The sequence below is a fragment of the Lipotes vexillifer genome, unplaced genomic scaffold, assembly GCF_000442215.2.
Source record: "Lipotes vexillifer unplaced genomic scaffold, Lipotes_vexillifer_v1.1 scaffold438, whole genome shotgun sequence".
In the NCBI taxonomy this organism is placed as follows: Eukaryota; Metazoa; Chordata; class Mammalia; order Artiodactyla; family Lipotidae; genus Lipotes; species Lipotes vexillifer.
This window is the reverse complement of record NW_006784126.1, coordinates 1,560,410-1,575,758: the sequence shown is the minus strand read 5'-3', so window position 1 is coordinate 1,575,758 and position 15,349 is coordinate 1,560,410. Positions and strand designations below refer to the sequence as shown.

Sequence of the window (15,349 nt, the reverse complement as noted above, 5' to 3'; positions counted from 1 at the left end):
ACAGAGCGGCTAGGCCCGTGAGCCATGGCCGCTGAGCCTGCGTGTCCAGAGCCTGTGCTCCGCAACGGGAGAGGACACAACAGTGAGAGGGGCGGGCAACCCCCAAAAAAAAAAAAAAAAAAAGAAGAAGAAAGTGTGAGGCATCAGAAACATGGAGGTTCAGGAGCAAGAAAGTTAGGGAGCATTTGGGTATGCCTCCCCAAAAGGCCACCTTACCAGCAGTATGTCCACCTGATCCAAAGGCCAAAAACCCAGCCCTCTACTGCCCTCACAAACTGCTTTCATTTTTTCATTTCCCTTGGCTTCCTGAGCGAAACTCTACCACTTATGATTCTTTAGCGTGAACAGGCTCCTGTTAAAATGCAAATACCTCCTAGAAGGCAAATACAAGTAATCATCCACACAGGAGTCATCCACTCAGACTGCGGATCCTCTCATTATTTAGGTGAGAGATCGGCTACGTTTGAGAAATTAGAGGAATTTTAATTCTGGACAGAGAAAAAGTAAGCAGGAAGCATCGGACATTTTTTGTATTATGATACTACAAAAGAGTAACAGAATATCATCATGGAACTAGGAACAAGAAAATCTAGGGAAAAAAGCAACAAGAAATAGGAAAAGAATATGAAAAAAAAGAAAAGGGATTTTAAATTTTGGCCTGAATTAGAAAAGTGGGTAGAAATTCTGTCTTTATCTACCTGCTCCAAGATTTAGCACCCAGAACTCAGTTCAAAAACTTTAGACTTTTACAAATCGACTTGAAAGTCTAATCATTTGTGCCTTATTTCCATGGGAAAACATACTCTCCAAATAACTTACTGACATATACATATATATATAACCTGTTCATAAGCTGGAAATGTCCTTTATAATGCTTCTCTGCACATATGTATTCACATATCCAGATGGTCACCTCAAAGCCCTCCTATATTACTTCCGCCATAAAATGCAGCGTGACATGTGACAGCTACTCGAAATTCAGAATCTTTTCCAACAGAAATAATATTTTTACATGGTAAATGGGTTTCAGGCCAATCATTCCCCTTCCCAACTTCAACTCCCATCCCCACACCTATTAGGTCAGTAACATGCCCAAATGTAAACACTAAGGTCCATCATAAATTTTCCAGCAGAATTTGGAGTCAGTTTAACATTTACTGGGAAACCTAAGTAAAAATCAACACGTGATAGATGAAATAATCTGACTGCAGGAGACCCAAGAAAGAAAGGACTAAAATGTTAGGGGAAGAAAGGGTAGGTGGCTGGGTGTATGTATACGTATCCAACAAATGTACAGATCCAACAAATGTACAGATCCAACAAGGCTTCCTGAAGGGGGCGGCATGGGGAGAACTAGAAGTGGGAAGTTAGCAGTATCACTAGGAAGAAGGGTAACCTGGCCTGAAAGCACAATTATTCTGGTCCTGATGGCAGATGTATTCACCCTCCACGGTGGCTTTGGATCAAGCTACAGGAGGCTAAAGACACCTGTTACTATGTTGATATAATACCCCTTGCTCTGAATTTCATGCTCACAAAGATATCCTGAGATTTAGCACCATTTGACGACTTCCTTATTATGAAGGAAAGAATTAAATGACCAATAAATCTAAATGTTTCATTCTTCCTGGCAGTTATCTCTCACTGTAAATTCATTTCCTGGAATTCTTATGTCTACATTTATAGAACTGGTCAGCAAGGGCAGTTTTCCTCTGCCTGACTCGGGCACTGTGAGTAGAGTTAACGTACATCCCAATGCTGAGCACCAGACCCTGCACAGTGAAATTCTCCCAAGTCCGATCTTGTTGGAGAACCCCCCTCCACCAACATTATCACCAATGCTTGGTCCAGAAATGTTTGATGAACAAAGACACAAACTTTACATAATACATAGCTTAGGACCCAAACCAAGGGGATAAGAACTAAACTATACCTATTAATTGCAAAAAACAAAATAACATATGTTAAGCAGAATAGCATTTCCATCCATTCTTCTCCTATGACCTACCTCTGCTCTGCCCAATTAAACACACATGCAAAACAAAATGGACTACCTAGACACCTGCAGGAAATAGTGAATCAAGAAAAGGAAAACTAACAAAAAGCATCTGTAAGAAAACAACGAACAACGTCAAAACAGATGCTACTAAAGCTACCACAACCAATTAAAAGTCTTTTTATAATGAGATATCCAGAAAACTTCCTGGCTATATTGAGGGAGAGGGCCCACTTCACTTTATCCTAGTGATTAAACAGGCTCATTGTCAAGATTTTCCTAAGTAGAAAGTGGACTTCTAATTAAAGATGGTAGATTGAAAATGCACATTTAGCTCTGCTCCCTATGGAAGCTATTCTAAAATGAAGTGGTTAAGTGCACACATGAGCACAACACACACATATTCTTTTCCCCCCTGACAATGGAAAGGAGAAAGAGAATGGAATCAGTGCCAACAAAATTTTGGAAAGCAGACTGGAAAAGGGTAAAAAATAGAGTCCATGCATTTTTTCTATTTTATGTTTACTTCGCAACCTTTCCTATGGGTGGGAGCCCACCTCTTCTTAACGTTTAACAGAAGTGAAGAGATTAATCCATTTGAACCCCTGGTTTTGCAGGAGAGGATTCCTAGTTAAAGCCAAGCCACGCAAAGCCAGGGCTGAAACTGACGGCACTGGCCAGCATGGTTTGCTCCCAACAAAGTTTACATTTTATTATGTTATCCTTGACATGTAAGGAAGTAGGCACTCAAGCCTTTTCTTATAACCCCAAATTTCTGCTTGGATTTTACTATTTAACCATTTTCAAACGAAAAATGTACTAGGTTAAGTATTGCCGAGTTTTCCTAAGTACATCATTCTTCAAAGTCTAAGAGTTCCTTTCTCCTCAATGAAGATTTGCTTACCAACTCCAGCCCATAATAACCTGGCACTTCTGCACTTTTATCTAAACCATAAATAGTACTTTATCAACTATATGCATATTCTTGTTTCACAGGTAAAGTTTACCTCTGAAAGTAAAATCTGTACTCAATTTAAGAGGAAAAATTATACCTCATACTTTTCTCTTTATCTTCTCAGACAGGACACAAATCAATATTGGGGGACAAAAATTACTTCTAAACTCACAATATATATTTAAATGAACACTACTTTGAGGCCAAATTCATAAAATACTGTGGAAATATGACTTCTTTAACTTTCTATTTTTCTTAAAAATTATATACCATCACTAAAGAAGGTCAGTAACCAGTCACTAAAGTAATTTTTAAGAAGTGAAACTCCACATTCTTTTTGTCCAGCTTTTTCTCTTATTCACTTTGAACAGAAAAACTTGGAATAAATCTGTGAAAACTATAACCTCTTAAAAAACAGCAGTGACTAAAACTTCTAGATTATATAAAGAGGCTGGTATCAAACTTCTAGCCAGATGAACACACCAAATTTTTCTAAGTATCTTTTTAAGAAACTGCCAAATACCATTTCCATTAAAACTTATGTAAAGAACCGTAAGCAGCAAACCTCTGTAGGTCAGCAGATTCTCTGTAAACAATTTGCCTACAGTGAATTTTGACATTTGATTCAGACAAGCTTTCTGTGCTATAGCAGAAAAGCTTATTAGAGTATTACTATTTGATTCACTTTAAATTGCTGCTGAAATATAGAAAGAGATCAGTGATAACAAACAGATCATAATAAGACTCAGATTGTTTCCTATGTTAATAACTAGATGATGCACAAAATTAGACAACTCAAAACAGGTTAAAATGGCATATTCTGCAAATATAGCACAGTTATGAAACGTAGTTCAGTTAGTAGTTTTGAGACCGTCTCTTTAGAATTAAAAAAAAAAGAATAATATTCCTAATTATAACAGAGTTGATGTGAAACTCTGTTGCAGAATATAACAAATATAAAAATAGGAATCTGACAGATCGTTTTTCAGTACTTTAATCATGTAGCCACCTTGCATGAAGAAACTGTTTTTCTGACTAATCCAGTGCTTTTAATAGACTGTATTTTATTATGTTATATTGCATTTGATCCCTTTAAGATTCAAATGTTAGCATATTAAAGTGCTGTAAATAGGGATGATAAATTCTGCACATGTTTTCACTAGGCCACAGAGTCTTGATCCCGCTGTGGAAAGGATGGATGGAAAGAATGGCCCCAGCTCGAGCTTCTGTGAAATAAATTCAACAACGCTCACAGGTAAAGGCAAGATTCTGAAATTTCTGTTCCCCCATTCAAGCTCCTGCACACAATCTCCAAAGAAACCTTGGTTGGGGGGAATAGGGAGACAGGATCAAGGAGGAGAATATTTGGCAAAATTTCCTAATAGTTGAGAAATCAAAACTGTCCGAAACATCTTTAATTTGCTCAAGAGAAGACTGGAAAAGAGACTGGAAATAAAACAGTAATGAAAACAGAGGGATTCCCAGCGCAAGGGGTTTAACAAAAGATACTTTGTTTCTCGTTGAATGAGAGAAAAATAAAATTATGTATCATTTGATGACCTCTGAAAAGGGAGTTAAAATTTTTTTAATACCTACTTATGTCAGAGAGCAAGAAAACATATCTGAACAGATTTTAAAGTACAAATTTTATTCTGAAAATGACCTTCCCCGCTATTTCAAATGTTATTCAACCTTCAAATAATTTTCATTCCAAAACAGGGAAAAAAATTCAAAGATCTGGTGCCTGTTCTACTGTCACCCTCAGGTGAGAGTAAAACTTAAGTGGCAGATTACTGAGGAGTCAGCTTGCCTGGCAGCACGTGTGAGAAAGGGGCAGGCAGAGATAGACGCTGCCTTCCAAATTACCTCAGGATGGTTACTCATAGTGAGAAGTTACTTTCAAGTGTCAATTTAATGCTTTCAAAAACCACTGATGCAAGGGCAAAAACGGCAATCCGCAGATTTTGAAACCGAAAGTGGGGAAGACAAAGGAGAACAAATGTGACTGAATTCTTGACTGCTGAAAAAATTAAAACCGTATCATTCTTTAGTTTGCTCAAGAGAAAAGAGGAGCATTAGAGAAAAAGAGGCAGGGAGTAAGGTGTCACTTATACTCCCCTCTCCAAGCCCAGCCTACACCCAGCCAGCCAGCCATCTGACCTGTGGCAGCTCAGATGTGTGTGAAACAACTCTTAGGCTTCTGGGAGTCCACATTCTCTCTATGCTGTGAGATCCTAAAGGGCCAAGACCACTCCTTACCCACGTCTGCACTGCTCTCACGCCTCGTCGGTTCACAGCCTTTAAAGAAATTTAATAAATCATTTTCATTTATTTAAACCCGTGAAGTGTTTCTACAAGAAGTTAGCCTACTGTTTCTAAGCACTTAAAAAGCAGGGCAGCTCTGGATAGAAGTAGTAATATGAGAGGGTGGAGGATTACACACACACACACACACACACACGCACGCACGCACACACGCACGCACACAAATCTTTCTTTTCTAACTGGAAAGGATGGAGAGAAGAACTGGGAACACAAACAAGCAAACACAATCATTTAACTTAGATAAGGATAAAAGTTTTATACGCATATAAGAAAGCAGAGAGAAATCAACAATAACTTTTTAACTTTTAACTTTTTAACTAAAGGCAAAATCCTGTGCTGATGCCCTATGGGGAGAGAGAAGAAAGTTCTTTTTCTCAAGGAACTAACAATCCAGGTGAAGAAACAACATAAGCATGAGAAAAATCGAACAATAATACAAGAGTTTAGCTGTTGTTCAACACAACAATACAAGAGACTCTCACAAGGCAGCACATGATTGTCCAATTACTGGTGAAAACAAGTTCAGAGGAAGAAAAAACATCCAGACAGCTGGATTTAAGTTGGACGTTAAAAGATTGGGGGGAATCGTGTGGATGGGGAAATTGAAATGGCAGAGATGATCTGATCAGAAACTTGAGGAAAGAAAGGCCAGACAATTCAGTGCCTTATTAGAAGACCAATTTGGCTGGCAAGGGAAAACACAGAAAATCCTGTAGTAATAGACCAAAAGACCTCCTGAGGTCATACGCAACAGCGTCCTGAATGCCCAGCTAATGCTTCTGCTCTGCTCCTGCAAACCCCTCATGTTCTTCAAGCTGGACCAAAGTATTCAACTACTCACATGGCATGGCAACCTTTTCCCATTTACTAAATAAAAATTACGTTATTGGATAGAATTATCACCTTAAATTCCTTTTTGAGCTTAAGGGATAAATGGACAGTTAACCAGAGACATTCCATCTGGACCTATGTCACTCGAATTTTAAATGGCATATAATATATGCCAATTAAACTGTTCACAGTTCTATTTAAATCATATTTAAATCTAACGCTATTTTGCAGGAGTTTAGAGGGCCACAACTTCCAGATCCCCTACAAGATGTAGACAGTTAAAACTATTTAACTCGTAAACCTAGTAAGGGTCGACTATATAGAAGTCTAAAAGAACAGCCTTGGAGGGTGACAGTAGACATAAACAATCAAGTAAGTAAATAAAACGCTCAGAAGCAATGATAACAAATTGGATTTCTGAGGCCAGTACTCTGCACAAGAAAGGCAAGAAGACCTTGACACATTCTACTGCCTGATAAATAGTTTTATCAACAGAACACTGACGAAGAGCGCCTACATTCTGACAGCCTTATTCATAGCACTGAGAAAAAATGGCACTGACATTCCTGTGTGGGCAGGAACAATGCCCTCAATTCTCAGACAAAATCAACACGTGGGAAAAACTTTCAGATGCCAGAGGAAAATGTGAGCAACTCTAACTCAGAATGCACATTCACTCATGCTTCCAAAGTCTTACAGGGACTTTCACATTTATTTTCAGACTTTAAAAATATATATACAGACTTATCAGCTGTACTAAAGCCAGCTCAATCCTAGAAATAGAGGAAGCAAATATTTTCATTCTTACTTTGCAATCTGAGAATAGAAGAAAAAGAGGAAGTGACTTCCCCAAGACATCCAAAGAGTCAAAAGAAAAGTAAACACAGATCTCCTGACTTTATATCCATGGAATCAACTAAATCTTACTGTATTTTTCCTTAGAGGAAGGAGCCCTGCTGTTTTAACACATGGGAGTATGTAAATGACTTCAGTGGCAATATCACAAGAGTCCTCCTATAGCAGAGTCCCTGGAACAAGCATGCAAAATCCAGGAGACTCCCGAAAATTCTTTACCATTAAATTCTGGTACCAAAGGGGCTTGTCACATACCACTGCATATCTCAATGAGATAAAAATAAACGTATCAGAGAGTAGAAATTATAAATTTTCTTCATTAAAAACAATAATCTTGGGCTTCCCTGGTGGCGCAGTGGTTGAGAGTCCACCTGCCGATGCAGGGGACACGGGCTCGTGCCCCGGTCCGGGAAGATCCCACATGCGGCGGAGCGGCTGGGCCCGTGAGCCATGGCCACTGAGCCTGCGCGTCCGGAGCCTGTGCTCCGCAACGGGAGAGGCCACAACAGTGAGAGGCCCGCGTACCGCAAAAAAAAAAAAAACGAAAACAATAATCTTCAAAGTAAAAATTATTTTTTCAAAAAACATTTGAGATCTCAGTTTATTATCGAGATGACAGACTAGTATACAAATGTAAACTGTAATTTTTACTAACTTTCATGAAAGTTACACAAAGATTTGGAACAAATGCACACAAAGATTTGGAACAAATGCACAGACAGACTCGGCCTTGCGTCAAAATTAGTGCATGGCTTAGCAATGAGCCTATTGTCACATAAGCCAGAAATAACATTAATTAAAGTCAAGCCATTTCCATCTTGTTTTTGTACTTAACTAAAATCATTCTCCAAAAATGCACCGTTATCCAATATTTCTGCTAATACTGTGTGTGAAGCATTTTTTATGCACTTAGTATTAACATATACTTTCTTCAAAAGAATGCAGACTTCAAAGATAACAGCTTTTGAAAACGATGTTGCCATGGCTCCCTGGGCAGTTTTCTCCACTCAATTCCTGAGGTTCGAGAATAGGTTCTGATGGCCCACGGGAGAAAGAATGTAGAAACAGAGAGCCAGGAAAGGGCAGGGGGCTGGGAGGAGGATAAAAAAGGATATATGGAGATAGATCTATCTATTTTAAGGGAATAATCTGTGAAGCAGAGATGATATTAAGACACCAAATAAACAAAAATATCCCCAAGAATTATGTTTCTTGATTTAAAAAAAATTATTCAGTTAATACAGTAACACTGACATTAAATGGTATAAAAAAGGGTATTTTTGTTGACCAAAGGTACTGACAGATAACAAAAACAGGAATCTGCCTAACTTTCCCAATGCTCTAATCACATCGATAAAACCGTATCTATAAAGACCACTGGTGTGTAGCATAACCAAGGCAGTGGATAAAAAAAGTCCCCCTTTGGGCTTCCCTGGTGGCGCAGTGGTTGAGAGTCCACCTGCCGATGCAGGGGACACGGGTTCGTGCCGTGGTCCGGGAAGATCCCACATGCCGCGGAGCGGCTGGGCCCGTAAGCCATGGCCGCTGAGCCTGCGCGCAACGGGAGAGGCCACAACAGTGAGAGGCCCGCGTACCGCAAAAAAAAAAAAAGTCCCCCTTAAATTACTGCAGCCATGTTCTAATATCGAATAGCATTCTTGACCTTGCCAGGTCTTTTATACTAATAACTTTACAACCTCTGATCCATTTCTTCCAGCTCCTTTTTGCTCTATCGATCCATTTTAATCATCTTATCCTGGCATTTCTCGCCTTGTAGAACTTCATCCTACTCTACAAGGTCCCTATAAGTCAGGCTGTTCTAACTCCTCAAGACCTCCTGTACAGGCCATGCTTCCCTCTACTGTTGTAGGTGCCCCACGTGAAGACATTTAGGCCCTCTTCAGTGGGCATGCTACAACCTAAAAATCTAATTAAAAATTAGATACATGTACATACAGAAACAAAAACAGCAAGCAATAACTATAGGCCTCTAAGAAGCCATGAAAGACATACTTATCATTTTTAATGACAGTAAACAGGTGGAAACAAATCTAATCTCCCCAACCAAATAAAGTAAAAGTATTTATTTCCCACACTGTATTCACTTCCTTAAGTACTTGCAACTTCATTTACAGTCACAGTTTCCCACAACATACTTCCCCCCAGTAGTCCTCAAACACCCGTTTCCGGTACAGAGCTACAGAACGACAGCTAAGCAGCGTCAGCACATCACTCCATCTGCCTAAGGTCAGTACTGGAGCTGGGAAACAAGAGCATGCTCAAAACACGTGATGGCTGTTCTTTGGGCTCTGCTCCTGATGAGGAAGTAACAGCAGTCTGATCAGTATCAGACCCATTCTAATGATACTAAGAACTCAAAGAACCTAGATGGGAAGGAGAACTGGATAAAAGAGAAATTAATCAAAAGAGGAAATACCACTTATAACGCCTGCATTGTAACAACTATTGTGACACTGATGAACTTCACCCTCTGGTCAAATATACAGTCACTGCCTAGGTTTCCAGGAGCATAAAATCTGCTGTGCGGTCACATCACTTAAGTCTACTCAAATTTCGTTCTGCTTTGTACTTGACAGGAAAAAAAAAGTTTACACAACATTTATATGCTACAAGCTTATTTCAAATTTATCTATTATCCTCAAAAGTTCATTCTTAAAATGGTATATTAACTAATCACTTATTAGCTAAAAAGACAACCTGTAAATTAATACAGTCATTGAAATAAAAGACTCCTCTGCTTCTCCAACCAATTTAAGTTGAACCATAATGGGATGAGAAAATATGAAGAACTGAATGGCAATTAAAAGTACAGTATTTCAAAACTTAGCATTCAACAAGAGGTACTTGAAAGGAAAATTAGAGCCATGAAAGCATAAAGCATACTTTTTTTTTTCCCCAAATATTCAACTCAAGAAACTGGAGGAAAAAACAGAATAAACTCAAGGATAAAATAAAGAACAAAATGTTACAAAACAGAAAAGAAACAAATAAAACCAAGCTGCTTCTTTGAAAGATTAAAATGGTTAACTCTATAGCAAGAATGATGAAGAAAGCACAAATAACACAAGAAATTAAAAATGAATCAAAATCAAAGGTACAAGATGAGAACACTACGAACAACTTCATACCAACAGATTTGTCAAGTTAGATGAAATGGGCAGTTCCACTAAAAATATGAATTACTGAAACTTATTCAAGGAAAACCAGAAACAGACTATTGGAAAATCAAACCCATGATTTAAAGGAAAAAAAAAAAAAAACTCCCAACAATATTCTTCCCAAGACAGTTTTTTGTTTGTTTTTTTTTTAATTTGGCCATGCTGCGGGGCATGCGGGATCTTAGTTCCCCGACCAGGGATCGAACCCGTGCCCCTTGCAGTGGAAGCGTGGAGTCTTAACCACTGGACTGCCAGGGAAGTCCTCCCCAAGACAGTTTTAAAGGCAAGTTTTTACCAGATCTCCAAAGAACAGTTAAATCCCTAATTTAGGCAAATTTTTCCAGAGAATACTAAAGGGAAGCAACTTTATGAGAGTATATAACCCAGATAACAACATCTGATGAATTTGATAAAAGAAAATTAAAGGCAATATATGCAAAAACCCTAAATTAAAAATACAAAATCAATGCCAAATCATCATGAACAAGTAGTATTTATATTAGGAATTCAAAGACAGCTTCATGCTAGAAAACAATGTAAATTACAACATTAACAGATTACAAAAACATATGATCCTCTCAGTTGATGCAGAAAATACATCAGATAAGATTCACTACCTATTCATGTCTTTCACCACCTATTCATGAAACTTTCTAGTTTAGTCTTAGAAACTAAGAAAAGAATATCCTTAATCTGAGAAAGAATGCCTAGTTTTAAAAATCCTAGAGCAGTCTTAGAAACGTAAACAAAACTTATAAAAAGATGCTCAGCCTCCTGAGTTGTAAATTATAGGATTATTTCCATGTTTTCAATTATTTACCATGTTCTTCCTGTGACAGGATCATACTTGCCCACCTACTGTCATCAACCTTAACCACAGGACTTGCTTGGTTTAATGAGATGAAAGTGAAAGTGGTACATACTACTTCCAAGCAGAAGATTCAAGAGCTATAGTGTGGTTCTTCCATGTTTTCTTTCCCCTCTATTGTGAGGCCAACATTTCCCAGGTGGAGGATACACCTTTAATCTTGGTCCAAAACTCAAGAAGACATGGAACAGAGCCCACAGCCAACCCACCAAGGGCATATAACATGAGCAAGGAATAAACCATTGTTATTTTAAGTCCAGAAGATTTGGAGGTTGTTTGTTATTGCTATTGTTGTCTTTATTGTATAACCTAGTAAAAGTTGACAGTGATCAAATAAATGCTAATTAAAAATTTGAGACGATATTTCACACCATTATGATAGGTCAAAATTAATCATTCTAATAACAAAAAGTGCTGATGACAATGTGGAAAAATCTAACAGTGGTTGCTGGTTGGAATTTAAATTGTCACAACCACTTTGGAGACCGCTTTGCCAATATCTGGGAAAACTAAACAAGTAAAACAGCATCTTAGCAACCTAGCAATTCCCTTCCTAGGTGTCTACCCTGCAGAAACTCTTGCACAAGTAAATAAAGAAACATATATAATAATGTTCACTGAAGCACTGACTGTTATACTGTATAAAAGAAATTATGCCTCAGCAGGGGAATAAGAGAAAATGGGTTAGTCATTTAAAGGAATACTATACAGCAGTTAAAATGAATAAAGTAGATTTACACGTGATAAAAAGACAAATGCAGAGAAAGAGAGATGGGAATAAGACTTTAGCAATATCTTTAATGCTTTATTTCTTTTTTTTTTTTTTTTTTTGCGGTACGCGGGCCTCTCACTGCTGTGGCCTCTCCCGTTGCGGAGCACAGGCTCCAGATGCGCAGGCTCAGCGGCCATGGCTCACGGGCCCAGCCGCTCCGTGGCATGTGGGATCTTCCCAGACCGGGGCAAGAACCCGTGTCCCCTGCATCGGCAGGCGGACTCTCAACCACTGCGCCACCAGGGAAGCCCTAATGCTTTATTTCTTTTAAAAAATATCTAAAACACACGGCTAAATGGTGACATCTGGTTAAAATTTTAATGATAAATATACAGCTCTCCTATTATTTTTATATTTTTGTATTTTTAAAAATATCATGACTTTTTTTAAATGACAGAACAAAAATAGATTTAAACCATAAAGCACATTGGTCAACCATGAGCTTTGGTGATAGATGACAGGGGCCTTCAAGATTATCTAAGTAATCCTATATTCTAAAGATAAAGTCAATTTCTGGGCCTCAGTTTGACCCACAGAGGTTCACTAAGTGACTCAAGGTCACATAACAAGTTATCAACAAGTTGATTCTCAAAATCTAGACTTCCTAACTTCTAGGATAGGTAGGAAAAATGAGGGACATGTGATCAAAAACAATGTAACTGAGTCAGGTTCAGAACACAGTTCTACTGTTTCTTTATTGTCCCTACCCCTACTACTGAGAGATACACTGTATTATTCTCTCTGAGAGCTTTAAGGATTTTTAATCATCTTTTGTACTCCTTTTCTCAAAACAACTAACATAGCACACCAACTGTAACTAAATGAGTAAAATTAAGTTCTACATAATTAATACAAAGGTAAACGTTATGGACCATGAAGCAGTCATCTTAGTAGTTCAGCAGTCAGGTTCACGACCTCCACAGTCAAACTGCTGGGGTTGGAATCCTGGTTCAACCACTATCTGGGAAACTTTGGGCAAGTTATTTAACCTCTTTAAAGCCTTACATTCCCTCATTTTACAATGGGAATACCCATAATAATACCTACCTCATACAGAATCTTATAAATATTACACGAGGTAACTCATTCAAAGTTCTTCACATAGTTCTTCAGTAAACATTAGCTATTAGTATACATCATGTAAATAAAGTAATTTAGCTATGAAAAGCAACAGGCTCTCTTGACTGTCATAAAATAAGGCATTAAATGCTTTTAAAAAATTACATTGGCTTTGGTCAGCATCAGTGCTAATCAATTATACGCTTTGCAAATCAAGAGTGTTTTTTAATTAAATGAAACTAAATTAAATAAGCTAGATTTTAAATCATTATCTGTCTCGGGATGAAAACACTTGGGATTAAACTGCTGAAATTTCATTACTCTGAAATTTCAACCTAGTGCAATGTTTCTCCTCAAGTGAAACACTTATGGCCATGGGTAATATTCAAACTATTTAATGCCCACCCACAACAGACACCAGCCAATACACATGACCAGTGCAGCCTGGCAGAACATCGGCCCTGCTTACCCTTAAGGGTGAAGAACTATCGTTTCTAATGGAAATGATGACCCTCTTCTATGTATTCTTGTTTTCCTTTTTTTTTTTTTTTTTTAATGCAGAATTGCAACAAACTATCTTATAGGAACACAAAAATCTATTCACTGTGCCAGGCCACAAATGAGGGCAGTCAATACTTTTCCTGTCATTCCACACATCAAGATAGTTCTCCTATCAGCTCCTGGTCTCACCTCCAGGTCACAGCTGTACTCGGTGCCATCTAGGAGGGTCACTTTGCACTGAACGGTTTTGGTCTTCTTGGTGGCTTTCTGAGAGGCCTTCTCTGCTTTTAGCTCATTGGTCTGAACTTCCTTTGTCTCCCTTTTTGCTGCTTCATCCGATTTGTCCTCCTGTATTTCCTTTACCTTCTCCTCTTCTCTCTCTTTGCTTACTTCTTCAACAGGCTGTGGAGGAAAAAAATTAAGTTCATACTAAAGGTGACCAATTTGCAGAAGGCAACACACGATAAAGGAAAATCTTAAGTAAGAACCGTGATTGTTATAAACACTGCGAGCCTAAAAGACTTCAAAAACTTTGCCAGAGGGGGTATTTTCCTACATTTTCTTTCCCCCAATCCACCTCCAATTTTCTCATTTTGCCAATTTGGCAATGTCAGCATTAAATGAGTAAAAGAAACTACGTCCCAGCAGCCACAATTTAAATACCATGTCAAATAATATTTCTAATTACAATTTCATACCATGGCAAAACCTAGGCTTCATCAGGCAACCAAAAGGCACACACATACAAATCTACTTCCTATCCACTGAACCCCTAAATAAATCAGATACAAAAGTGCATATTATTTAAAAGGAGAGGCAGAAGGATTCTGAGAGTACCTGCCTAACCCTAAAATGAATAGATATGACTTTTTTATGATCTGCATATACAGGGGATTTTTTTTTTTTTTTGCTTTATTATTTTGAAAGTTTTAAAAGGAGTAACAGGAGAGGGCTGTGGTAGACCCTCTAAGACCCATATTCCAGATACAGTAAGCCAAAGCAGTATCTTAATATAAGATCACTGAAAATGATTCAAAATAAATCCTTTTCGTTAACATGGTTACTCCATCAAAGCTTTCACTTCCAATCACTTCTCAAACACACTTGTGTCTCCAGACTGCTCACCAGAGGTTTCTCTTCCTTGACGTCGACCTTGATCTCCTGCTGTTTTCTCTGGGCTGTTTCTTCAGCATCACCCTTGGCCTGCCTTTCTTCTTCAGGAAGAGATGCCTCCTTGTCTAAAACCTGCTCTTCCCCAACAGCTTGGGTAGGCTCTTTTTTATCTCCTCCGTCTTTGGCCACTACCAAGTTATAGGACTTTTGTTTCTTAAGCCACGGGGGGATGAATCGAGAAATCCCCCTGCTCTCAGATGGATCTTTCTCTTTCTTCTGGCGGCGTGGACTACTTTGGCTTTCAGCTGGAGGAGGTGACTGGGAACCTTTTTCCTCCTCTGCATCAGATGACTGATTCTGCTGATTTTCTGCTACTTCTTTCAGTTTCTCCTTGGTTGCACCTGCTCCTAACTGGTCAGATTCTTTCTTCACTTCAGATGCGGAGCCCACTTCAGTAGTCATGGTCACAGCTTATTCTATAAACAAAACAAAATCACCAAAGGTTATTTTACAAACTCTCCCAGTTTTAGTTTGGAGGCAAGGGGCAGGGTAAGGAAGGGTGGTAAGGGGAAGGGCAGAAAGATGACAGGGGAGGAAACACATTTAGAAAAAGAAGGTTCAGAAGCACAAGAGACAAAGGAGACTGCTTCCCTTAAAGTTTATAATTCTCTATCAGAATCAAAGAACCAAAACTAGCACCACAATAGAATTAACTCAGGGAGGGAGACACAAGAGGGAAGAGATATGGGAACATATGTATATGTATAACTGATTCACTTTGTTATAAAGCAGGAACTAACACACCATTGTAAAGCAATTATACCCCAATAAAGATGTTAAAAAAAAATTAATTCTCTGATTCTGTACAGAGAAAACTTCAAAACATCAAAAGCTC

At 38.4% G+C, this 15,349-nt stretch overlaps 1 protein-coding gene across 3 annotated transcripts in view; it reads right to left on the bottom strand.

The window, feature by feature from the left end:
- The window catches only part of EPB41L2 (erythrocyte membrane protein band 4.1 like 2), a 98,875-nt gene extending 83,956 nt beyond the window's left edge, over positions 1-14,919 (bottom strand). For 2 of the 3 annotated variants that reach the window (XM_007456545.1, XM_007456546.1), the window contains exons 1-2: positions 14,446-14,916; positions 13,531-13,743 (exon numbers count right to left, since the gene is read on the bottom strand). In XM_007456545.1, coding sequence (XP_007456607.1) covers positions 13,531-13,743; positions 14,446-14,916 — 684 coding nt within the window. Of the gene's footprint in view, positions 1-13,530; positions 13,744-14,445 lie in introns of all 3 variants that reach the window. The other variant, XM_007456547.1, reaches the window with a different exon arrangement.
- Positions 14,920-15,349: the final 430 nt, after the last annotated feature.